General features: G+C 45.8%; 2 protein-coding genes across 5 annotated transcripts; one reads left to right on the top strand and one right to left on the bottom strand.

Moving 5' to 3' along the window:
- Window positions 1–6: 6 nt before the first annotated feature.
- RFXANK (regulatory factor X associated ankyrin containing protein) lies at window positions 7–12,346 on the bottom strand. 4 transcript variants are annotated; one of them, XM_056516159.1, is made up of 10 exons: window positions 12,063–12,346; window positions 9,989–10,133; window positions 9,839–9,904; window positions 7,433–7,513; window positions 5,896–5,961; window positions 5,584–5,684; window positions 3,293–3,418; window positions 2,083–2,149; window positions 1,873–1,953; window positions 7–527 (listed from the first exon to the last, which is right to left on the bottom strand). In XM_056516159.1, the coding sequence occupies exons 2-10, from the start codon at window positions 10,011–10,013 to the stop codon at window positions 430–432; spliced, it is 711 nt and encodes a 236-aa protein (XP_056372134.1). In that variant the 5' UTR covers window positions 10,014–10,133; window positions 12,063–12,346; the 3' UTR covers window positions 7–429. The 4 variants fall into 4 exon arrangements, with proteins under 4 accessions (XP_056372134.1, XP_056372137.1, XP_056372136.1 ...); XM_056516162.1 differs by having other exon boundaries at window positions 7–532; window positions 12,022–12,303; XM_056516161.1 differs by having other exon boundaries at window positions 7–532; window positions 12,063–12,298.
- On the top strand, window positions 12,332–23,517 carry BORCS8 (BLOC-1 related complex subunit 8). Its single transcript, XM_056516163.1, has 5 exons — window positions 12,332–12,414; window positions 16,419–16,531; window positions 17,784–17,848; window positions 21,921–22,028; window positions 23,085–23,517. The coding sequence occupies exons 1-5, from the start codon at window positions 12,378–12,380 to the stop codon at window positions 23,125–23,127; spliced, it is 366 nt and encodes a 121-aa protein (XP_056372138.1). The 5' UTR covers window positions 12,332–12,377; the 3' UTR covers window positions 23,128–23,517.
- Window positions 23,518–24,972: the final 1,455 nt, after the last annotated feature.

The following is a 24,972-nucleotide window of genomic DNA, read 5'->3' as shown; positions in this document are numbered from 1 at the left end:
GATACGTAATGGGATCAATAAAATATATTTTAAGAGATTATTTTAGATCTTAAATAGATTTTCTTGGCTGAATGAGCCCTCGGGGGTTTGGCTTCAGGACAAAGAGGAGAAATTTCTTTTCCTGTGTTGTCACCTTCCTGAATTCCTTGGGATGGCAGTGACAGAATCCTGCAGGATTTTTTCCTCCTGGAAGGACAGGAATTCCAAAATTCTGAGGGGCAAATTTTCACCCAGTTTGCCCCAAAAACTGGGATTGGGATGGGCTGAGGAAGCAGATTGGGCTCCACAGAGCTGCTCCCAAATTTAATTCCGACTAAGAGTTTAATTCCAACAGAAACCACGGAGCAGCAGAGCCCATCCAGGGCTGGAATTCAGGTCCTTGGATTTTAGGAGAGGCTTGGATCCATGGAGGGCAGAAATTCCTGGATTTCACCACGGTGAGCCTGGGGAGAGCTGGAGCAGATCCTTCATTTCTTCCTCTTTTTCTTGTTCTGGAACAGCTTCAGGATGTGGTTCTCGATCACCTGCTGGACTGAGGGAGGGAGGGACAGAGATGGGATTCAGGGAACTGCTCTGGAAGGGTCTGGTCACCATTTTCCTCTTGTTTTCTGAGAGGATTTTCTCTCCCATTTCCTGAGGTGAAAACTCCCCATTTCCTGAGGTGAAACCCCCATTTTCTGAGGAAAACTCCCATTTTTTGAGGTGAAACCCCCTATTTTCTGAGGAAAACCTCGCATTTTTGAGGTGTAACCCCTCATTTCTGAGGTGAAACCCCCTATTTTCTGAGGAAAACTCCCATTTTCTGAGGTGAAATCCCCCATTCCTGAGGTGAACCCCCCCCATTTTTGAGGAAAACTCCCATTTCCTGAGGTGAAACCCCCCCATTTTTTGAGGAAAACCCCCATTTCCTGAGGTGAGACCCCCCCATTTCTGTGGTGAAACCCCCCATTTCTGTGGTGAAACCCCCCCATTTCCTGAGGTGAAACTCCTTATTTTCTGAGGTGAAACCCCCTATTTTCTGAGGAAAACTCCCATTTTCTGAGGTGAAATCCCCCATTCCTGAGGTGAAACCCCCCCATTTTTGAGGAAAACTCTCGTTTCCTGAGGTGAAACCCGCCAATTTTTTGAGGAAAATTCCCGTTTCCTGAGGTTAAGCCCCCCATTTCTGAGATGAAACCCTCCCATTTCCTGAGGTGAAACCCCGCCATGTCCTGAAGTGAAACCCCCCATTTTCTGAGGAAAACTCCCGTTTGCTGAGGTGAAACCTCCCCATTTTTTGAGGAAAACTCCCGTTTGCTGAGGTGAAAGCCCCCCATTTTTTGAGGAAAACCCCCATTTCCTGAGGTGAGACCCCCCATTTCCTGAGGTGAAACCCCCCATTTCCTGAGGTGAAACCCCTTATTTTCTAAGGTGAAACCCCCTATTTTCTGAGGAAAACTCATATTTTCTGAGGTGAAATCCCCCATTCCCGAAGAGAAACCCCCCCATTTTTTGAGGAAAATTCCTGTTTCCTGAGGTGAAGCCCCCCATTTCTGAGGTGAAATCCCCCATTCCTGAGGTGAAACCACTTATTTTCTAAAGTGAAACCCCCCCCATTTCCTGAGGTGAAACCCCCCCCATTTCCTGAGGTAAAACCCCTCATTTCTGAGGTGAAACCCCCTATTTTCTGAGGAAAACTCCCATTTTCTGAGGTGAAATCCCCCATTCCTGAGGTGAAACCCCCCCATTTTTGAGGAAAACTCCCGTTTCCTGAGGTGAAACCCGCCAATTTTTTGAGGAAAATTCCCGTTTCCTGAGGTGAAGCCCCCCATTTCTGAGGTGAAATCCCCCATTTCTGAGGTGAAACCCCCATTTCCCAAGGCTCACACTTGCCTTTCCTGTGTCCCAAGGCCACGGCCAGGTCCATGGGGGTGTACCCCGAATCCGCCTCCTCCGTCAGGTCAGCGCCGCCGGCTGTGGGGCACCAGTGGGGGGTAAAAAGGGAAAAAGGGACCCCAAAATCCGCCCCCAGCCCCCCCAGGTTCCCTCCCCAGCTCCAGGGAGCCGGGATCACCCATCTGGAGCGGGATTTTCGGGCCTTACCCAGCAGGGCCTCCACACACTTGACGTGGTTCCCGCGCACGGCGTAGAGCAGGGGGGTGCCCCCGTTCTGTGGGGGGGATGGAAAAGTCATTAATGAGCATTAATGAGTGTTAATGAGTGTTAATGAGAGTTAATGAGCTCACTCAGCTCCTGCTGCTCCCTGGGATCCATCAGGAGTGTCCTGGGATCCTCCTGTTTCACCCTGTGCCAGCTCTGGGATGGGATCCCATTCCAGTCTCTCCCAGTTCCAGACTGGGACTCATTGGGATCCCATTCCAGCCTGTCCCACTTCCAGACTGGGATCCCATTCCAGTCTCTCCCAGTTCCAGACTGGGATCCCATTCCAGCCTCTCCCATTCCAGACTGGGACTCACTGGGACCCCATTCCAGCCTCTCCCAGTTCCAGATTGGGATTGACTGGGATCCCATTCCAGCCTCTCCCAGTTGCAGATTGGGATTGACTGGGATCCCATTCCAGCCTGTCTCAGCTCCAGACTGGGGCTCACTGGGATGCCATTTCAGCCTCTCACAGTTTCAGACTGGGATCCCATTCCAGCCTCTCCCAGTTCCAGACTGGGACTCATTGGGATCCCATTCCAGCCTGTCCCACTTCCAGACTGGGATCCCATTCCAGCCTCTCCCAGTTCCAGATTGGGATTGACTGGGATCCCATTCCAGCCTCTCCCAGTTCCAGATTGGGATTGACTGGGATCCCATTCCAGCCTCTCCCAGTTCCAGACTGGGATCCCATTCCAGCCTGTCCCAGCCCCAGACTGGATCTTACTGGGATCCCCCCTTTCACCCTGTCCCAGCCCTGGACTGGGATCCCATTCCAGTCTCTCCAAATTCCAGACTGGGATCCCCCGGTGCTGGTGGCACTGGGAAGGTTTCTTCTGATGTCCCTAATGTCCTCTGTGTCCCTTACATCCCCTCTGTCCCCATTGTCCCAGCTGTCCCTAATGTCCCCACTGTTCCTAACATACCCACTGTCCCCTCTGTCCCCAGTGTCCCCTCTGTCCCTGCTCTGTCCCCTCTGTCCCCACTGTCCCTTTGTCCCTCTGTCCCCTGTCCCTCTGTCCCCCTGTCCCCAGTGTCCCCACTGCCCCCTCTGTCCCCACTCTCCCCTCTGTCCCTCTGTCCCCCCTGTCCCTCTCTCCCCCCTGTCCCCACCTGTCCCCCTGTCCCCTGTCGGTGCCGCCAGGGCCCTCACCCAGTCGTAGGTGTTGATGTCCACGTCCCTGTCCAGCAGCAGGGTGACGATGTCGGTGTAGCCGCCCATGCTGGCCAGGGCCAGCGCGCTCTCCCTCTCCTTGGCCAGCGCGTGGGGATCGGCGCCCTGGGGACAGCGGGGACAGCGGTGGCACCGCCCACTGCCACCTCCCCACGGGCTGGCACCGCCCCTGCGTCCCCAGTGCTGTCCCCTGAGCAAAATCCCTACTGGGAATGTTTTAATTTCCCCCCAGTGAGGCTTAAAAACCCCATTTCTCAATCCTTTCTCCATGTCTGGATCCTTTTTTAAAATTGATTTCCATGAAAAATCTCCCTGTTCTCCCAGCCCTGCCAGCCACAGATCACTCCTGGAATTCATTAAAAATCTTTTAGGGATCTCCCCCCACAATTTATGTTGAGGTTTTTGGTTGTGTGTTGCAGTTTTCCTGCTCTGTTTTTGAGAGAGACCCCAGGATAAAAAACAAAGGGAGATCTCAGGATAAAAAAGGGAAATCCTAGGATTAAAAACAGTGGGAGATCCCAGGATTAAAAAGGAAAATCCCAAGATAGCAGAGGGAGATTCCAGGATAAAAAAAAGGATATACTAAGATTGAAAACAGAGGGAGATCCCAGAATAAAAAAGGGAAATCCTAGGATGAGAGAGGGAGATCCCAGGATATAAAAACAGAAATCCCAGGATTAAAAACAGAGGCAGATCTCAGCATAAAAAATTAAAATCTTAGGATGAGAGAGGGAGATCCCAGGATTAAAAAGGAAAATCCCAAGATAGCAGAGGGAGATTCCAGGATAAAAAAAAGGATATACTAAGATTGAAAACAGAGGGAGATCCCAGGATTAAAAAGGAAAATCTTAGGATGAGAGAGGGAGATCCCAGGATAAAAAATGGAAATCTTAGGATGGCAAAGGGAGATCCCAGGATAGAAGACAGAGGTCCTGGAATAAAAGAGGGAAATCCCAGAACAAAAAAGGGGGATCCCAGGATCAGAAAGGCAGATCTCAGGTTTTGAGGCAGATCCCAGGGTTAAAGACATCCCAGGATTAGAAAGGCAGACCCCAGGATTAGAAAGGCAGACCCCAGGATCAGATCCAGACCCCAGGATTAGATCCAGACTCCAGAATTAGATGCAGATCCCAGGATCAGAGGCAGATCCCAGGATCAAAGCCAGATCCCAGGATCAGAAAGGCAGAGCCCAGGATCAGAAAGTCAGACCCCAGGATCAGAAAGCCAGACCCCAGGATCAAAGCCAGATGCCAGAATTAAAGGCAGACCCCAGGATTAGATCCAGACCCCAGGATCAGAAAGGCAGACCCCAGGATCAGATGCAAACCCCAGAATTAGATCCAGACCCCAGGATCAGAAAGGCAGAGCCCAGGATCAGAAAGGCAGACCCCAGGATTAGAAAGCCAGACCCCAGGATCAAAGCCAGATGCCAGAATTAGAGGCAGACCCCCGGATTAGATCCAGACCCCCGGATTAGATCCAGACCCCAGGATCAGATGCAGACCCCAGGATCAGATCCAGACCCCAGGATCAAACCCAGACCCCAGGATCAGATGCAAACCCCAGGATTAGATCCATACCCCAGGATCAGATGCAAACCCTATAATTAGATCCAGACCCCAGGATCAGAAAGGCAGACCCCAGGATCAGATGCAAACCCCAGGATCAAACCCAGACCCCAGAATTAGATCCAGACCCCAGGATCAGATCCAGACCCCAGGATTAGATCCAGACCCCAGGATCAAACCCAGACCCCAGAATTAGATCCAGACCCCAGGATCAGATCCAGACCCCAGGATTAGATCCAGACCCCAGGATTAGATCCAGACCCCAGGATCAAACCCAGACCCCAGGATCAGATCCAGACCCCAGGATCAGATCCAGACCCCAGGATCAGATGCAAACCCCAGGATCAAACCCAGACCCCAGAATTAGATCCAGACCCCAGGATCAGATCCAGACCCCAGGATTAGATCCAGACCCCAGAATTAGATCCAGACCCCAGGATCAGAGGCAGACCCCAGGATCAGATCCAGACCCCAGGATCAGAAAGGCAGAGCCCAGGATCAGATGCAAACCCCAGGATCAAACCCAGACCCCAGAATTAGATCCAGACCCCAGGATCAGATCCAGACCCCAGAATTAGATCCAGACCCCAGGATCAAACCCAGACCCCAGAATTGGATCCAAACCCCAGGATCAGAGGCAGACCCCAGGGTGCTCTGGACACCCTGGAAGCCCTGGCAGGGCTGGGAGGCTCCTGGGCTCACCCACTCCAGGAGGTGCCGGACGGTCTCGATCTCCCCAAAAGCTGCAGCCCAGATCAGGGGGGTGAAGCCTCTCTCGTCAGGTTTGTTCACCAAATTCTCACCTGGGGGAGGTGACAACAGCAGCTGAACCCCCCTGTGCTCCCAGTTCAACCAGTTCAACCAGTAAGGGCTGGAAAACCACCTCAGGGATGGCTGGAATTCATGATTTTTGAGGATTTTTCTGATCTCCAAAGCTGGAAAAATCTCCCAAAAAAACCCCAAATTCCAGTGGTTTTATGGCTGAGGGTTTGAGGTCACCAGAGGGACACCAACCTTTCCTCAGGTGCTCCTTCAGCTGGATGAGCTCCCCTTGGGCAGCCAGCTGGTGGATGGACAGTGCTGGAAGAGACAAATCCATCAGGGAAAATAATTCCCTGAAAAATTTTGGGGGGGTGGGAGCTGCTCCCAAAATCCTGGGGTGGCTCCAACCCCTTCCCTGCTGTCCCCAAAATCCTGGGGTGACCCCATCCCCTCCCCTGCTGTCCCCATGCTCAGTGCTGGAAGACACAAATCCATCAGGATAAAACAATTCCCTGCTAATTTTTTTGGGGGGTGGGAGGTGTCCCCAAAATCTCAGGCTGTCCCTCTGTCCCCTTGGGCTGTCCCTCTGTCCCCTTGGGGTGTCCCAATGTCCCCTGGGGTGTCCCATGTCCCCTGGGGTGACCCAATCCCCTCCCCTGCTGTCCCTTTGGGCAGTGCTGGAAGACACAAATCCATCAGGATAAAACAATTCCCTGCCAATTTTTTTGGGGGGTGGGAGGTGTCCCCAAAATCCCAGGCTGTCCCCATGTCCCTTTGGGGTGTCCCAATGTCCCTTTGGGGTGTCCCAATGTCCCCTGAGGTGACCCCATCCCCTCCCCTGCTGTCCCCATGCTCAGCGCTGGAAGAGACAAATCCATCAGGATAAAACAATTCCCTGCCAATTTTTTTGGGGGGTGGGAGGTGTCCCCAAAATCCCAGGCTGTCCCCATGTCCTCTTGGGTTGTCCCAATGTCCCTCTGGGGTGACCTCAGCCCCTCCCCTGCTGTCCCCAAAATCCTGGGGTGACCCCATCCCCTCCTCTGCTGTCCCCATACTCAGCGCTGGAAGAGACAAATCCATCAGGATAAAACAATTCCCTGCCAATTTTTTTTTGGGTGGGAGGTGTCCCCAAAATCCCAGGCTGTCCCTCTGTCCCCTTGGGCTGTCCCTCTGTCCCCTTGGGCTGTCCCTCTGTCCCCTTGGGGTGTCCCACTGTCCCCTTGGGGTGACCCCATCCCCTCCCCTGCTGTCCCTTTGGGCAGCGCTGGAAGACACAAATCCATCAGGATAAAATAACTCCCTGCCAATTTTTTTGGGGAGTGGGAGGTGTCCCCAAAATCCCAGGCTGTCCCCATGTCCCCTTGGGGTGTCCTCATGTCCCTTTGGGGTGTCCCAATGTCCCATTGAGGTGACCCCATCCCCTCCTCTGCTGTCCCCATGCTCAGCGCTGGAAGACAAAAATCCATCAGGATAAAACAATTCCCTGCCAATTTTTTTTTGGGTGGGAGGTGTCCCCAAAATCCCAGGCTGTCCCCATGTCCTCTTGGGTTGTCTCCATGTCCCAAGATCCTGGGGTGACCTCAGCCCCTCCCCTGCTGTCCCCAAAATCCTGGGGTGACCCCATCCCCTCCCCTGCTGTCCCCATGCTCAGCGCTGGAAGACACAAATCCATCAGGATAAAACAATTCCCTGCCAATTTTTTTGGGGGGTGGGAGGTGTCCCCAAAATCCCAGGCTGTGCCCATGCCCTGGGCTGTCCCTGTGCCCTGGCTGCCCCTGGTGGCACTCACTGTCCAGCGTGGCTGGCAGAGCTGACACCTCGTTGCCCCGCTGGCGGTTGGTCAGGGTGTTGGAGTGCTTCAGGGGGAACCCTGCAACAGCAACAGCAGCCACTGAGCCACTGGGGTTATCTTAATTGGGGGGTTCTCAATTAATTTGGGTGATTCTCTATTAATTTGGGTTCATTCTCTATTAATTTGGGTGATTCTCAATTAATTTGGGTGATTCTCAATTAATTTGGGGTGATTCTCTATTAATTTGGGTTAATTCTCTATTAATTTGGGGTGATTCTCAATTTATTTGGGTTAATTCTCAATTAATTTGGGGTGATTCTAAATTTATTTGGGTTAATTCTCAATTAATTTGGGTTCATTCTCAATTTATTTTGGTTTGTTCTCAATGAATTTGGGGTTAATTCTCTATTAATTTGGGGTTTATTCTCTTAATTTGGGTTTATTCTCTAGGAATTTGGGGTTATTCTCAATTAATTTGGGTTAATTCTCTATTAATTTGGGTTCATTCTCTATTAATTTGGGTTTATTCTCAATTAATTTGGGTTTATTCTCTATTAATTTGGGTTAATTCTCAATTAATTTGGGTTCATTCTCAATTAATTTGGGGTGATTCTCAATTAATTTAGGTTCATTCTCAATTTATTTTAGTTTGCTCTCAATGAATTTGGGGTTTATTCTCTATTAATTTGGGGGTTATTCTCTAGGAATTTGGGGTTTATTCTCTATTAATCTGGATTTATTCTCTATTAATTTGGGGTTTATTCTCTAGGAATTTGCTTAATTCTCTATTAATTTGGGTTCATTCTCAATTAATTTGGGTTCATTCTCAATTAATTTGGGTTTATTCTCAATTTATTTTGGTTTGCTCTCAATGAATTTGGGGTTTATTCTCTATTAATTTGGGGTTTATTCTCTATTAATCTGGATATATTCTCTAAGAATTTGGGGTTATTCTCTATTAATTTGGGTTCATTCTCAATTAATTTGGGTTTATTCTCAATTTATTTTGGTTTGCTCTCAATGAATTTGGGTTTATTCTCAATTTATTTTGGTTTGTTCTCAATGAATTTGGGGTTTATTCTCTATTAATTTGGGGTTTATTCTCTAGGAATTTGCTTAATTCTCTATTAATTTGGGTTTATTCTCAATTTATTTTGGTTTGTTCTTTATTAATTTGGGGTTTATTCTCTATTAATTTGAGGTTTATTCTCTATTAATCTGGATATATTCTCTAGGAATTTGGGGTTATTCTCTATTAATTTGGGGTGATTCTCAATTAATTTGGGTTTATTCTTTATGAATTCAGGGTTATTCTCTATAAATTTAAAATTTATTCTCTCTTAATTTGGGTTTATTCTCAATGAATTTGAGTTTATTCTCTATAAATTTAGGGCTTAATCTCTATGAATTTGGGTTTATTCTCTATTAATTAGGGTTTATTATCTTAATTTAGGGTTTTTTCTCTATTTATTTCAGGTCTATTCTCCATTAATTTCAGTTTTATTCTCTGTTTATTTCTCTATTAATATTGAGTTTATTTTCCATTAATTTGGGGTTTCTTCTCAATTTATTTATTCTCTATTTTAGATTTATTCTCTTAATTTTGGGTTTAATTGCTATTAATTTAGGGTTTATTCTCCATTTTCTACTTATTTATTCTCTACTAATTCTCAACTAATTTCAGATTTTAGTCTCTATTTATTCTCTATTAATTTTGTGTTTATTCCTTATTTATTCTCCATTAATTTAGATTTTATTCTCTATTCATTTCAGGATTATTCACTATTAATTTTTTGTTTTATTTTATATTTATTTTATTCTCTATTTATTGACTTTTTTAATTCACTATTAATTCTGGCCTTATTCCCTGTTAATTTCAAGTTTATTCTTTACTTATTTATTTATTCTCTATTAATTAAATTAATTTATTTAAATCCACATGATCCAGCTCCATCCTCCTATTTCCCATCCTTTATTGGGAAAAATCCATGGAAAATGAGATTTTCTATGGGTTTTACTGGGAAAAATTGAAGGAAAATGAGATTTCCATGGGTTTTAGTGGGAAAAATCCAGGAAAAATGAGATTTCCCATGGGTTTTACTGGGAAAAATCCAGGGAAATGGGATTTTCAATGGGTTTGACTGGGAAATATCGAGGGAAAATGGGATTTCCCATGGGTTTTAGTGGAAAAAATCCAGGGAAAAGGAGATTTTCCATGGGTTTTAGTGGGAAAAATTCAATGAAAAATGAGATTTTCCATCTCCAATTCCAGTGTTATCTCAGGGGAGGCAAGAGGAATCGGCACCAAATTTTGGGATTGGGATTGGGATGGGATTTTCCACGCTTGAGGCTCTTCCCTGGGATTTTTGGGATGAGAGATCCCAGGGAATTTTCCACACTCACCATCCAGGGACTCGCTCTGGGAATCCACGGAAGCGGCCGAGGGATTCCGCAGGGTCTCGGCTCCACCTGCAAGCCAGGATCACCCAGAGGGGGAATTTTGGGGTGTCCTGGGCTGGATGATCCCATTTTCCAGGAGGATTCCCAACTCACCATCCCCACATTCTGGGGGTGCCATGTCCCCCGTGGCCTCCAGCTCCTCTGCTGCTTTTTTCACTCTTTTCCTCCTTTTTTCACTCTTTTCCTCCTTTTTTCACCCAATTCTGGGGGGTCCCGTGCTCCAGGGGGGGTCCCAACACTGCTCAGCACAAGGGTGGGTTGGGAATGGGGGGAAACGAGGAAATGTGACCCCAAAATGCAGCGGGGTCCCCCTTATTGTCCTCATCCCAGTTTTTGGGATCACCCCTTCCCTCCCCATCCTTATTCCTGGGGTCCCCTTTATTCTTCTCATCCCAGTTTTTGGGATCACCCCTTCCCTCCTCATCCTTATTCCTGGGGTCCCCCTCATTCTCCTCATCCTATTTCTGGGATCTCCCTATTCCTGGGATCCCTCTTGCCATTCCCATCCCTGTTCCTGGGATCTCCCCTCCCCTTCCCATCTCTATTTTTGGGGTCCCACTTATTCTCCTCATCCTGTTTCTGGGATCCCCCCCTTTCCTTCCCACTCTTATTCCTGGGGTCCCTCTTATTCTTCTTATCTTATTTCTGGGATCCCTCTCTCCTTCCCCATCCCTGTTCCTGGGGTCCCCCTCTCTGTTCCCATCCCGATTCCCGGCACTCCCGACACTCCAAACCTCCGCTCCCGGAGCTTCTCCAAGCTCCACCCGGGACACCCGGGACCCTCCCGCCCCTTCTCCCCAGCCCCTCACCGCCGCCTCTGATCCTCGATTCCTCTCCCCGATCCCATTCCCGTTCCCGATTCCCATCCCCGGTTCCCGATCCCCATCCCGCTCTCTTTCCCTGATCCCATCCCCGGTTCCCCATCCCCGGTTCCCGGTTCCCGGTCCCATCCCCGATCCCCGATCCCCATCCCGCTCTCTCTCCCCGATCCCATCCCCGGTTCCCCATCCCCGGTTCCCGATCCCATCCCCAATCCCGATACTATCCCCGGTACCCGATCCCGATCCCATCCCCGGTTCCCAATCCCGATCCCATCCCCAGTTCCCCTTTTCGGTTCCCGATCCCCATCCCGCTCTCTTTTCCCGATCCCATCCCCGGGTCCCCATGCCCGGTTCCCGATCCCCATTCCTCTCTCTCTTCCCGATCCTGCTCCCATCCCCGGTTCCCGATCCCGATCCCCGATCCTCATCCCCGTTTCCCGCTCTCTTTCCCCGTTCCCATCCCCGGTTCCCAATCCCACTCCCATCCCCGGTTCCCCATCCCGGTTCCTGATCTCCACCCCGCTCTCTATTCCCGATCCCGGTCCCACCTCCGGTTCCCCATCCCGGTCCCCAGTCCCCGATGCCCATCCCACTCTCTTTCCCCGATCCCATCCCCGGTTCCCCATCCCGGTCCCCGATCCCCGGTTCCCGATCCCGGTCCCATCCCCGGTAACCCATCCCGATCCCCATCCCGCTCTCTTTTCCCGATCCCAGTCCCACCCCCGGTTCCCCATCCCGATCCCCAATCCCCGATCCCCAACCCGCTCTCTTTCCCCGATCCCATCCCCGGTTCCCCATCCCGATCCCCGATCCCCACCCCGCTCTCTTTCCCCGATCCCATCCCCGGTTCCCAATCCCGGTCCCATCCCCGGTTCCCGATCCCGGTCCCCGATCCCCACCCCGCTCTCTTTCCCCGATCCCATCCCCGGTTCCCGATCCCGATCCCCGATCCCCACCCCGCTCTCTCTCCCCGGTCCCATCCCCGGTTCCCGATCCCGATCCCCACCCCGCTCTCTTTCCCCGATCCCATCCCCGGTTCCCGATCCCCGTCCCCGATCCCCATCCCGCTCTCTCTCCCCGATCCCAGTCCCATCCCCGGTTCCCGATCCCCGATCCCCACCCCGCTCTCTTTCCCCGATCCCATCCCCGGTTCCCAATCCCGGTCCCATCCCCGGTTCCCCATCCCGGTCCCCGATTCCCACCCCGCTCTCTTTCCCCGGTTCCCGATCCCCGGTTCCCGGTCCCCACCCCGCTCTCTTTCCCCGATCCCATCCCCGGTTCCCCATCCCGGTCCCCGATCCCCACCCCGCTCTCGCCGCCGCCTCCCCGCCGCTCCCGCTCCTCACTTCCCGTTCCTGCGGCCCAGGGAGGATTCGGGGACCCGGCCCGGCCCCACCTCCCCACCGGGGGCTGCTTTAAAACCACATGAGGTACGGGCCGGGGGTGGCCGCGGGGCTCAAAAACCGGGAGCCACCGATTGTCCCCGCGGGTGACAAACCGGGAGCCACCGACTGTCCCCGCGAGTCACAACGGTGACTTGGGGGGGGAACCAAGTTAAGCGGAATGGTAACACCGCGGCCGCGTTTCCAGCCGGGGCTGTTTTCGCTGCGCGGGTTTCCGGGGGCGCGGCGGAAGCGGAAGCGGAAGCGGCGGCGGGAGGGATGGAGGAACCGGAGATGCAGCTGAAGGTGAAGAAAGGTGGGAACGGGAAAAGCGGGAACGGGGATGGGCCCCACGGATTTCTGTGGAGATATTTCTGTGAATCTCCATGGATTTATGCGGAGACACTTCCGTGGGTTTCTGTGGAGATGTTTCTATGGTTTTCTGTGGATTTTTATGGAGATATTTTTGTGGATTTCTGTGGCGATCTTTCCATGGATTTCCGTGGATTTCTATGGAGGGAATTCTATGGATTCCTGTGGATATCTGTGGAGAGATTTCCGTGGATTTCCGTGGTTTTCTGTGGGGATATTTCCTTGGTTTTATATGGAGGGATTTCCGTGGTTTTCTGTGGATTTCTGTGGAGATATTTCCATGGATTTCTTTGGAAATATTTTCATGGATTTCAATGGATTTCCATGGAGATCTTTCCATGGATTTCCCTGGATCTCTGTGGACATATTTCTATGGATTTCTGTGGAGATAATTCAAAGGATTTCTATGGATTTCTGTGGACATATTTCCATGGATTTCCCTGGATCTCTGTAGAGATAATTCCTTGGATTTCTATGGAAATATTTGTATGGATTTGCATGGATTTCTAGGGAGATATTTCCATGGATTTCTTTGGAGATATTTCTGTGGTTTTTGATTGATTTCTGCGGAGATATTTCCGTGAATTTCCATGGAAATATTTCTATGGATTTCGTGGATTTTAGGGAGATATTTCCATGGATTTCTGTGGAGAGATTACCATGATTTTCTGTGGATTTCTGTGGAGATATTTCTATGGATTTCTATGGATTTCCATGGAGATATTTCCTTGCATTTCCGTGAAAATACTTATATGGATTTCCATGGATTTCCGTGGGCATATTTCCATGATTTCCCTGGATCTCTGTGAAGATAATTCCCTGGATTTCTATGGAAATATTTATATGGATTTGCATGGATTTCTATGGAGATATTTCAGTGGATTTCTATGGATTTCCGTGGAGATATTTCTGTGGATTTTGATGGATTTCTGTGGAGATATTTCCATGAATTTCCATGGAAATATTTCTATGGATTTCGTGGATTTTAGGGAGGTATTTCCATGGATTTCCATGGAGATACTTGCATGGATTTCTGTGGAGAGATTTCCCTGGATTTCCATGGTTTTCTGTGGGGATATTTCCATGGATTTTTATGGAGAGATTTCCGTGGTTTTCTATGGATTTCTGTGGAGATATTTCCATGGATTTCCCTGGATTTTTATGGAGAGATTTCCATGGTTTTCTATGGATTTCTGTGGAGATATTTCCATGGATTTTTTTGGAAATATTTCCATGGAGATCTTTCTATGGATTTCCATGGATTTCCGTGGACATATTTCCATGGATTTCTGTGGAGATAATTCAATGGATTTCTATGGATATCCGTGAAGATATTTATGTGGATTTCTATGGATATCTATGGAGAGATTTCCATGGATTTCCCTGGATTTCTGTGGGGATAATTCCCTGGATTTCTATGGAAATATTTATATGGATTTGCATGGATTTCTTGGGAGATATTTACATGGATTTCTGCAGAGATAGTTCCCTGCATTTCCATGGAGATTCTTCCATTGATTTCCAAGGATTTCTATGGTTTTCCCTGGATTTCTGTGGAGATATTTCTCTGGATTTTTGTGGAGATATTTCCCTGGATTTAATTGACAGTAATTCCCATTTTTTGGGCAGTGACAGACAAGTTCACGGAGAGCCTGTACGTGCTGGCCAACGAGCCGTCAGTGGCGCTGTTCCGCCTGCAGGAGCACGTCCGCCGCTCCCGGGCATTCCATGGAGAGATTTCCATGGAATTCCCTGGAATTTCATGGAGAGATTTCCCTGGATTTCCGTGGTTTTCTGTGGAGATATTTCTATGGATTTCCCTGGATTTTTATGGAGAGATTTCCATGGTTTTCTATGGATTTCTGTGGAGATATTTGAATGGATTTCTGTGGACATATTTCCATGGATTTCCCTGGATCTCTGTAGAGATAATTCCCTGGATTTCTATGGTCATATTTCTATGGATTTCCATGGATTTCTATGGAGATATTTCCATGGATTTCTGTGGATTTCCATGGATATATTTCTGTGGATTTTGATGGATTTCCATGGATTTCTATTGAGATATTTCTCTTGATTTCCATGGAAATATTTCTATGGAATTCGTGGATTTTAGAGAGATATTTCCATGGATTTCCATGGAGATATTTGCATGGATTTCTGTGGAGAGATTTCCCTGGATTTCCATGGTTTTCTGTGGGGATATTTCCATGGATTTTTATGGAGAGATTTCCGTGGTTTTCTATGGATTTCTGTGGAGATATTTCCCTAGATTTCTGTGGAGATATTTCTCTGGATTTTTGTGGAGATATTTCCCTGGATTTAATTGACAGTAATTGCCATTTTTTGGGCAGTGACAGACAAGTTCACGGAGAGCCTGTACGTGCTGGCCAACGAGCCGTCGGTGGCGCTGTTCCGCCTGCAGGAGCACGTCCGCCGCTCCCGGGCATTCCATGGAGAGATTTCCATGGAATTCCCTGGAATTTTATGGAGAGATTTCCCTGGATTTCCGTGGTTTTCTGTGGGGATATTTCCTTGGTTTTATATGGAGGGATTTCCGTGGTTTTCTGTGGATTTCTGTGGAGATATTTCCATGGATTTCTTTGGAAATATTTTCATGGATTTCAATGGATTTCCATGGAGATCTTTCCATGGATTTCCCTGGATCTCTGTGGACATATTTCTATGGATTTCTGTGGAGATAATTCAAAGGATTTCTATGGATTTCTGTGGACATATTTCCCTGGATCTCTGTAGAGATAATTCCTTGGATTTCTATGGAAATATTTGTATGGATTTGCATGGATTTCTAGGGAGATATTTCATGGATTTCTTTGGAGATATTTCTGTGGTTTTTGATGGATTTCTGTGGAGATATTTCCGTGAATTTCCATGGAAATATTTCTATGGATTTCGTGGATTTTAGGGAGATATTTCCATGGATTTCTGTGGAGAGATTACCATGATTTTCTGTGGATTTCTGTGGAGATATTTCTATGGATTTCTATGGATTTCCATAGAGATATTTCCTTGCATTTCCGTGAAAATACTTATATGGACTTCCATGGATTTCCGTGGCGATCCTTCCCTGTATTTCCATGGAGATATTTCTTTGGTTTTCCATGGATTTAACCCCCAGTAATTCCCATTTTTTGGGCAGTGACAGACAAGTTCACGGAGAGCCTGTACGTGCTGGCCAACGAGCCGTCAGTGGCGCTGTTCCGCCTGCAGGAGCACGTCCGCCGCTCCTGGGCATTCCATGGAGAGATTTCCATGGAATTCCCTGGAATTTTATGGAGAGATTTCCCTGGATTTCCCTGGTTTTCTGTGGAGATATTTCCATGGATTTCCCTGGATTTTTATGGAGAGATTTCCATGGTTTTCTATGGATTTCTGTGGAGATATTTCCATGGATTTTTTTGGAAATATTTCCATGGAGATCTTTCTATGGATTTCCATGGATTTCCGTGGACATATTTCCATGGATTTCTGTGGAGATAATTCAATGGATTTCTATGGATATCTATGGAGAGATTTCCATGGATTTCCCTGGATTTCTGTGGAGATAATTCCCTGGATTTCTATGGAAATATTTGTATGGATTTGCATGGATTTCTAGGAAGATATTTCCATGGATTTCTTTGGAGATATTTCTGTGGTTTTTGATGGATTTCTGTGGAGATATTTCCGTGAATTTCCATGGAAATATTTCTATGGATTTCGTGGATTTTAGGGAGATATTTCCATGGATTTCCATGGAGATATTTGCATGGATTTCTGTGGAGAGATTTCCATGGATTTCCATGGTTTTCTGTGGGGATATTTCCATGGATTTTTATGGAGAGATTTCCGTCGTTTTCTATGGATTTCTGTGGAGATATTTCTCTGGATTTTTGTGGAGATATTTCCCTGGATTTAATTGACAGTAATTGCCATTTTTTTGGGCAGTGACAGACAAGTTCACGGAGAGCCTGTACGTGCTGGCCAACGAGCCGTCGGTGGCGCTGTTCCGCCTGCAGGAGCACGTCCGCCGCTCCCTGCCCGAGCTGGCCCAGCACAAGGTCGGTCCTGCTGCTCCAGCCCCTCCATCCCAGCAGCCAGAGCCCAGGCCTGATCCCAGCCACAGCTGCTTGGGGAATTCCAGCCCCTTCCCCCCTCACGGGGTATTTTCTGTTCCTGAAAATCCTGCATGAATCTCTGGTTTTCCGGCTTGAAGCTGTTCCCTCTGTGCTGTTATTCCATGTCTGGAATTCCATGCCTTATCCCAAATGACTCTTGGAGTCACTTTAGGATCTTGAAGCTCCAGGGTTTCCCTGGATCCTTCTCCCACCTTTCCTTGGGCACTTCCAGAGCAGCCACAGCTTCCCTGGGAATTCTGTTCTAGACACGAATTCCTTCCCAAAATCCCTCCCAAATTCCCTTTTCTCAGTTTAAATCCATTCCCTGTGTCCTGGAATTCCATCCCTTATCCCAAATCCTCTCCAGGTCTCTTGTAGCCAATTGAGAATCTGGAAGCAGCTCCAAGGTTTCCCTGGATCCTTCTCCCACCTTTCCTTGGGCACTTCCAGGGATCCAGAACAGCCACAGCTTCCCTGGGAATTCTGTCCTAGACAGGAATTCCTTCCCAAATTCCCTTTTCCCAGTTTAAATCCATTCCCTGTGTCCTGGAATTCCATCCCTTATCCCAAATCCTCTCCAGGTCTCTTGTAGCCAATTGAGAATCTGGAAGCAGCTCCAAGGTTTCCCTGGATCCTTCTCCCACCTTTCCTTGGGCACTTCCAGGGATCCAGAACAGCCACAGCTTCCCTGGGAATTCTGTCCTAGACAGGAATTCCTTCCCAAAATCCCTCCCAAATTCCCTTTTCTCAGTTTAAATCCATTCCCTGTGTACTGGAATTCCATCCCTTATCCCAAATCCTCTCCAGGTCTCTTGTAGCCAATTGAGAATCTGGAAGCAGCTCCAAGGTTTCCCTGGATCCTTCTCCCACCTTTCCTTGGACATTCCAGGGATCCAGGGGCAGCCACGTGGAATTCCATCCCAGGCAGGAATTACTTCCCAAAATCCCTCCCAAATTCCCCTTTCCCAGTTTAAATCCATCCCCTGTGTCCTGGAATTCCATCCCTTATCCCAAATCCCTCTCCAGCTCTCCTGGAACCCCTTTAGCCCCTGAGGTTTCCTTGGAATTTCCCTTTTCCCACTTTCCTCAGACACTTCCAGGCATCCAGGGGCAGCCACAGCTGCTCTGGGAATTCCTTCCCAAATTCCCATTCCCAGTTTAGATCCTGCCTAATCCATGTTTTTTTCCTTCCCAGTCAGACATGCAGAGCTGGGAGGAGCAGAGCCAGGGAGCCATTTACACTGTGGAGTATGCCTGCAGGTACTGGAATTCCTGGAATTCTGGGCTGGAAATCACAGCAGGATCCAGGAAATGAGGATGGGAAGAGCTGGGATTTGGGATTTTCATTTGAGGGTGAAATTCCTGGAATTCTGATCTGGATATCACAGCAGGATTCAGGGAATGAGGAGGGGAATAACTGGGATTTGGGATTTTCATTTGAGAGTGAAATTCCTGGAATTCTGGGCTGGAAAATACAGCAGGATCCAGGGAATGAGGATGGGAATAACTGGGATTTGGGATTTTCATTTGAGAGTGAAATTCCTGGAATTCTGGGCTGGAAAACACAGCAGGATCCAGGGAATGAGGAGGGGAATAACTGGGATTTGGGATTTTCATTTGAGGGTGAAATTCCTGGAATTCTGATCTGGATATCACAGCAGGATTCAGGGAATGAGGAGGGGAATAACTGGGATTTGGGATTTTCATTTGAGGGTGAAATTCCTGGAATTCTGGGCTGGAAATCACAGCAGGATCCAGGGAATGAGTTGGGATTTGGGATGAGCTTTGATTAGCAGGAATTTTCACTTTAAGGGTGGAATTCCTAGATTTAGGATGGGAAGAGCAGAAATTTGGGATTTTCACTTTGAGAATGAAATTCTTGGAATGAGGATGGGAATAACTGGGATTTGGGATTTTCATTTTTAGGGTGAAATTCCTGGAATTCTGGGCTGGAAATCACAGCAGGATCCAGGGCATGAGGATGGGAATAACTGGGATTTGGGATTTTCATTTTTAGGGTGAAATTCCTGGAAGTCTGGGCTGGAAATCACAGCAGGATCCAGGGAATGAGGATGGGGAGAGCTGGGATTTCGGATATTCATTTTTAGGGTGAAATTCCTGGAATTCTGGGCTGGAAAATATAGCAGGATCCAGGGGATGAGGATGGGGAGAGCTGGGATTTGGGATTTTCACTTTAAGGGTGGAATTCCTGGAATTCTGGGCTGGAAATCACAGCAGGATCCAGGGAATGAGGATGGAAAGAGCTGGGATTTGGGATTTTCATTTGAGAGTGGAATTCCTGGAATGAGAATGGGAAGAGCTGGGATTTGGGATATTCATTTTTAGGGTTAAATTCCTGGATTTCTGGGCTGGAAATCACAGCAGGATCCAGGGGATGAGGATGGGAAAAGCTGAAATTTGGAATTTTCACTTTAAGGGTGAAATTCCTGGAATTCTGGGCTGGAAATCACAGCAGGATCCAGGGGATGAGGATGGGAAAAGCTGAAATTTGGAATTTTCACTTTAAGAATGAAATTCCTGGAATGAGGATGGGAAAAGCTGAAATTTGGGATCTCCTAACATCAATTTCAAACCTTGAACACTTATTTTTTTCCCAACTTCCCACTGTAAAAACCACCTCAAACTTGAGATTTTTGAGATTAGAGGGGAAACAACCAAAATTCGGGAATTTCATCTCCATTTTCCTCCAACTTTTCCCACTTTTCCCATTTTTTTTCTCCCACTTTTCCCATTTTTTCCTCCCCCTTTTCCCATTTTTTCCTCCCACTTTTCCCATTTTTTCCTCCCACTTTTCCCATTTTTTCCTCCCACTTTTCCCATTTTTTCCTCCCACTTTTCCCATTTTTTCCTCCCACTTTTCCCATTTTTTCCTCCCACTTTTCCCATTTTTTTTCTCCCACTTTTCCCATTTTTCCTCCCCCTTTTCCCATTTTTTCCTCCCCCTTTTCCCATTTTTTCCTCCCCCTTTTCCCATTTTTTCCTCCCACTTTTCCCATTTTTTTCTCCCACTTTTCCCCTTTTTTTTCCTCCCACTTTTCCCCTTTTTTTTCCTCCCACTTTTCCCCTTTTTTTTCCTCCCCCTTTTCCCATTTTTTCCTCCCCCTTTTCCCATTTTTTCCTCCCACCTTTTCCCATTTTTTTCCTCCCACTTTTCCCATTTTTTTCTCCCACTTTTCCCATTTTTTTTCTCCCACTTTTCCCATTTTTTTTCTCCCACTTTTCCCATTTTTTTTCTCCCACTTTTCCCATTTTTTCCTCCCACTTTTCCCTTTTTTTCTCCCACTTTTCCCATTTTTTTCTCCCACTTTTCCCATTTTTTCCTTCCACTTTTCCCATTTTTTTCTCCCACTTTTCCCATTTTTTCCTCCCACTTTTCCCATTTTTACCTCCCACTTTTCCCATTTTTACCTCCCACTTTTCCCATTTTTTCCTCCCACTTTTCCCATTTTTTTCTCCCACTTTTCCCATTTTTTTCTCCCACTTTTCCCATTTTTTTCTCCCACTTTTCCCATTTTTACCTCCCACTTTTCCCATTTTTTCCTCCCACTTTTCCCATTTTTTTCTCCCACTTTTCCCATTTTTTTCTCCCACTTTTCCCATTTTTTTCTCCCACTTTTCCCATTTTTTTCCTCCCATTTTTCCCATTTTTTTCTCCCACTTTTCCCATTTTTTTCTCCCACTTTTCCCATTTTTTCCTCCCACTTTTCCCATTTTTTCCTCCCACTTTTCCCATTTTTTTTCTCCCACTTTTCCCATTTTTTTCTCCCACTTTTCCCATTTTTTTCTCCCGCTTTTCCCATTTTTTCCTCCCACTTTTCCCATTTTTTTCCTCCCACTTTTCCCTTTTTTTTCTCCCACTTTTCCCATTTTTTCCTCCCACTTTTCCCATTTTTTTCCTCCCACTTTTCCCTTTTTTTTCTCCCGCTTTTCCCATTTTTTCCTCCCACTTTTCCCATTTTTTTCCTCCCACTTTTCCCTTTTTTTTCTCCCACTTTTCCCATTTTTTTCTCCCACTTTTCCCTTTTTTTTCTCCCACTTTTCCCTTTTTTTTCTCCCACTTTTCCCATTTTTTTCCTCCCACTTTTCCCATTTTTTTCCTCCCACTTTTCCCTTTTTTTTCTCCCGCTTTTCCCATTTTTTCCTCCCACTTTTCCCATTTTTTTCCTCCCACTTTTCCCTTTTTTTTCTCCCACTTTTCCCATTTTTTTCTCCCACTTTTCCCTTTTTTTTCTCCCACTTTTCCCTTTTTTTTCTCCCACTTTTCCCATTTTTTTCCTCCCACTTTTCCCATTTTTTTCTCCCACTTTTCCCATTTTTTTCTCCCACTTTTCCCATTTTTTCCTCCCACTTTTCCCATTTTTTTCCTCCCACTTTTCCCATTTTTTCCTCCCACTTTTCCCATTTTTTCCTCCCACTTTTCCCATTTTTTCCTCCCACTTTTCCCATTTTTTCCTCCCACTTTTCCCCTTTTTTTTCTCCCACTTTTCCCTTTTTTTTTTCCCACATTTCCCATTTTTTTCCTCCCACTTTTCCCATTTTTTTCCTCCCACTTTCCCCATTTTTTTCTCCCACTTTCCCCATTTTTTTCTCCCACTTTCCCCATTTTTTTCTCCCACTTTCCCCATTTTTTTTCCTCCCACTTTCCCCATTTTTTTCTCCCACTTTCCCCATTTTTTTTCTCCCACTTTCCCCATTTTTTTCTCCCACTTTCCCCATTTTTTTTCTCCCACTTTTCCCATTTTTTTATCCCACTTTTCCCATTTTTTCCTCCCACTTTTCCCATTTTTTCCTCCCACTTTTCCCATTTTTTCCTCCCACTTTTCCCATTTTTTTCTCCCACTTTTCCCATTTTTTTTCTCCCACTTTCCCCATTTTTTTTCTCCCACTTTCCCCATTTTTTCCTCCCACTTTTCCCATTTTTTCCTCCCACTTTTCCCATTTTTTCCTCCCACTTTTCCCATTTTTTTCTCCCACTTTTCCCATTTTTTCCTCCCACTTTTCTCATTTTTTCCTCCCACTTTTCCCATTTTTTCCTCCCACTTTTCCCATTTTTTCCTCCCACTTTTCCCATTTTTTCCTCCCACTTTTCCCATTTTTTCCTCCCACTTTTCCCATTTTTTCCTCCCACTTTTCTCATTTTTTCCTCCCACTTTTCCCATTTTTTCCTCCCACTTTTCCCATTTTTTTCTCCCACTTTTCCCTTTTTTTTCTCCCACTTTTCCCTTTTTTTTCTCCCACTTTCCCCATTTTTTTTTCCCCACTTTTCCCATTTTTTTCTCCCACTTTTCCCATTTTTTTCCCACTTTTCCAGTGCCATCAAGAACATGACTGACAGCAGTGTTTATTTCAAGAGCATAGACAACCTCCTCAAACATTCCATAGCCATGAAGGAGCAGCTGAATTCCACCCAGGGTCGCAGGTATTTGAAAAAAATCCTGGAAAAAAAACAATTCCAGGATGATCCAGGACAAAATTCCCAATTTTCCACCCATTTTTGGGGAGAAACAACCTTGTTTGTTAAGGGAAAAATGAGAAAATTGAATTTTTTAGGAGGTTTGGTTGAATTTTGGGACATAGGGATTGGGATTGATCCCAAATTTTTTTTTTTTTTTGGTAGAATTCCTTAGGGATTAAAAAAAAAAATTCAGTGATGATGAAAAGCAGCTCCTAAAAAATCTTGGAGGGGTTTGATCCTCTGGAATTTGCTGGGAAAGGGGGAGAAAATTCCCAAATTCTGGAAAAAACAGCCCAGCAAGTTCAGAATATTTCTGGGATTTAAAAAAAATATAATTATTTATTATTATTATTATTATTATTACTATTACTATTACTATTACTATTATTATTATTATTACTATTACTATTACTATTACTATTACTATTATTATTATTGATTTTTAAAGAAATTTTTGGGATTTTTAAAGGATTTTTAAAATTATTTTTAATTTTTTGAGGATTTTTATGGTTTATGTTTTATTTTTCTTTTGGGAAAATTTGGGGGGGGATTTATTTATTTTTGGGTATTTTGATTTTTTGGGGGGATTTTTTTTGTTTTGTTTTGGGGATTTTTTTGAGGGATATTGAAGATTTTTTTTGTTTTTGGGAGGATTTTTTTTTTTAATTGAGGGACTTTTTGGGATTTGTTTTGATTTTGGGGGGATTTTTTGAGGGGGGTTGGGGGAATTTTTATATTTTTTATTTTCATTTTTTGGGGATTTTTTTTAATTTTTGGGTCTATTTTTACTTTGAGGGATTTTTTAAATTTTGGGAGTTTATTTTTTCACTTTTTGGGATTTATTTTTAATTTTTGAGGGGGATTTTTTGAGCATTTATCTTTAAATTTTTGAGGGATTTTTTAAAGATTTGTTTTGATTTTTGAGGGGGAGATTTTTTTTTTAATTTTTCAATCTTTAAAACCCCAAATTCTCCCCATTTTCAGCCTGCTGAATTTAACTCTCCCTTTTTCTTTCCACAGCACCATCAACCCCCAACCCAAGAATCCTCCAGGCACCTCCTGATTTTCCATCCTGAATTTTCCAACCTCAGAAAAAAATGGAAAAAAAAAAACCCTCTGGGACTGCACAGGTAGAAAAACCCCCTGAATTCCCAAAAAAAAAAAGCTGGAAAATCCCAAATCTTGTTTTTTGGGACCTTTTTTCCATGGAAAAATGAGGTGATTTTATTTATCCTTCTCATTTTTTTTCCAGTTTTTTTTTTTTTATTTCCCCACATGAGGTCTTGCTTTGAGAATTTTGTGTTAAAAATTGGAATGTGAGCTTTTGTTAAAGAGGAATTCTCCCAGGAGAAACTTTTCCAGCTGGTGCCAAGGAATTGCTGGATTTGCTTTTAATGAGGACAAGAATAAAAAGGAAAAAAAAAAAAAAAATCCCAAAAAACCAACAAGAAAATTCCTTTTAAAGGTTTTTAAACTTGTCACCATGGGAGCTTGGAGCTCCTTTTTTTTTTTTTTTTTTTCAGTGTTTTCAAAGGCATGAACAAAATAAAGTGGAATTTTAGGTTTTCAAGGGAGAAAAGGAATTGTCCTTAAAATCCTACCAAAAAAAAAAAAAAAAAAAAAAAAAAAAAAGGATTTTTTTTTCCTTTCTTTGTCCCACTTTTGGAAAGAAGCTTTGGTGTGGATCCCTCCTGGATTTTCCAGGGGAATTGGGATTGGGATAACAGGTGGTTTTTGGGATAATGGCAGTGACACCCCAAATCTGCTTTTTCCCACCCCAAATCTGCTTTTTCCCAGCCCAAATCTGGAGCTGCAAAATCCCAAAATCCCAGACCTGGAAAACCCCAAATCCCAAAATCTCAGAGCTGGAAATCCCAAAATTCTTGAGCTGCAAAATCCCAAATCCCAGAGCTGCAAAATCCCAAAATTCCAGAGCTGAAAAATCCCAGATCCCAGAGATGCAAAATCCGAAATCCCAGAGCTGCAAATCCCAAAATCCCAGAGCTGCAAAATTTCAAATCCCAGAGCTGCAAATCCCAAAATCCCAGAGATGCAAAATTCCAAATCTCAGGGCTGCAAATCCTGAAATCCCAGAGCTGGAAAATCCCAAATCCCAAAGCTGGAAATGCCAAAATCCCTGTGCTGCAAATCTTGAAGTGCCAGAGCTGGAAAACCCAAAATCCCAAAATCCCAGAGCTGCAAATCCCAAAATTCCAGAGCTGCAAAATCCCAAAATTCCCAGAGCTGAAAATCCCAAAATCCCAGAGCTGGAAAATCCCAAATCCCAAAGCTGCAAATCCCAAAATCCCAGAGCTGGAAAATCCCAAAATCCCAAAGCTGCAAATCCCAAAATCCCAGAGCTGGAAAACCCAAAATCGCCAAAATCCCAGAGCTGGAGATCCCAAAATCCCAGAGCTGCAAATCCCAAAATTCCAGAGCTGGAAAACCCAAAATCGCCAAAATCCCAGAGCTGGAGATCCCAAAATCCCAAAGCTGCAAATCCCAAAATCCCAGAGCTGGAAAACCCAAAATCGCCAAAATCCCAGAGCTGGAGATCCCAAAATCCCAGAGCTGAAAAATCCCAAAATTCCAGAGCTGAAAAATCCCAGATCCCAGAGCTGCAAATCCCAAAATTCCAGAGCTGAAAAATCCCAAAATTCCAGAGCTGAAAAATCCCAAAATCCCAGAGCTGGAAAACCCAAAATCCCAGAGCTGGAAAATCCCAAAATCCCAGAGCTGCAAATCCCAAAATCCCAGAGCTGGAAAACCCAAAATCCCAAAGCTGCAAATCCCAAAATCCCAGAGCTGGAAAACCCAAAATCGCCAAAATCCCAGAGCTGGAGATCCCAAAATCCCAGAGCTGCAAATCCCGAAATCCTAGAGCTGGAAAATCCCAAAATCTCACAGT

Source organism: Oenanthe melanoleuca, unplaced genomic scaffold (assembly GCF_029582105.1).
Source record: "Oenanthe melanoleuca isolate GR-GAL-2019-014 unplaced genomic scaffold, OMel1.0 S322, whole genome shotgun sequence".
NCBI lineage: Eukaryota > Metazoa > Chordata > Aves > Passeriformes > Muscicapidae > Oenanthe > Oenanthe melanoleuca.
This window is presented reverse-complemented; position numbering and strand designations above follow the sequence as displayed.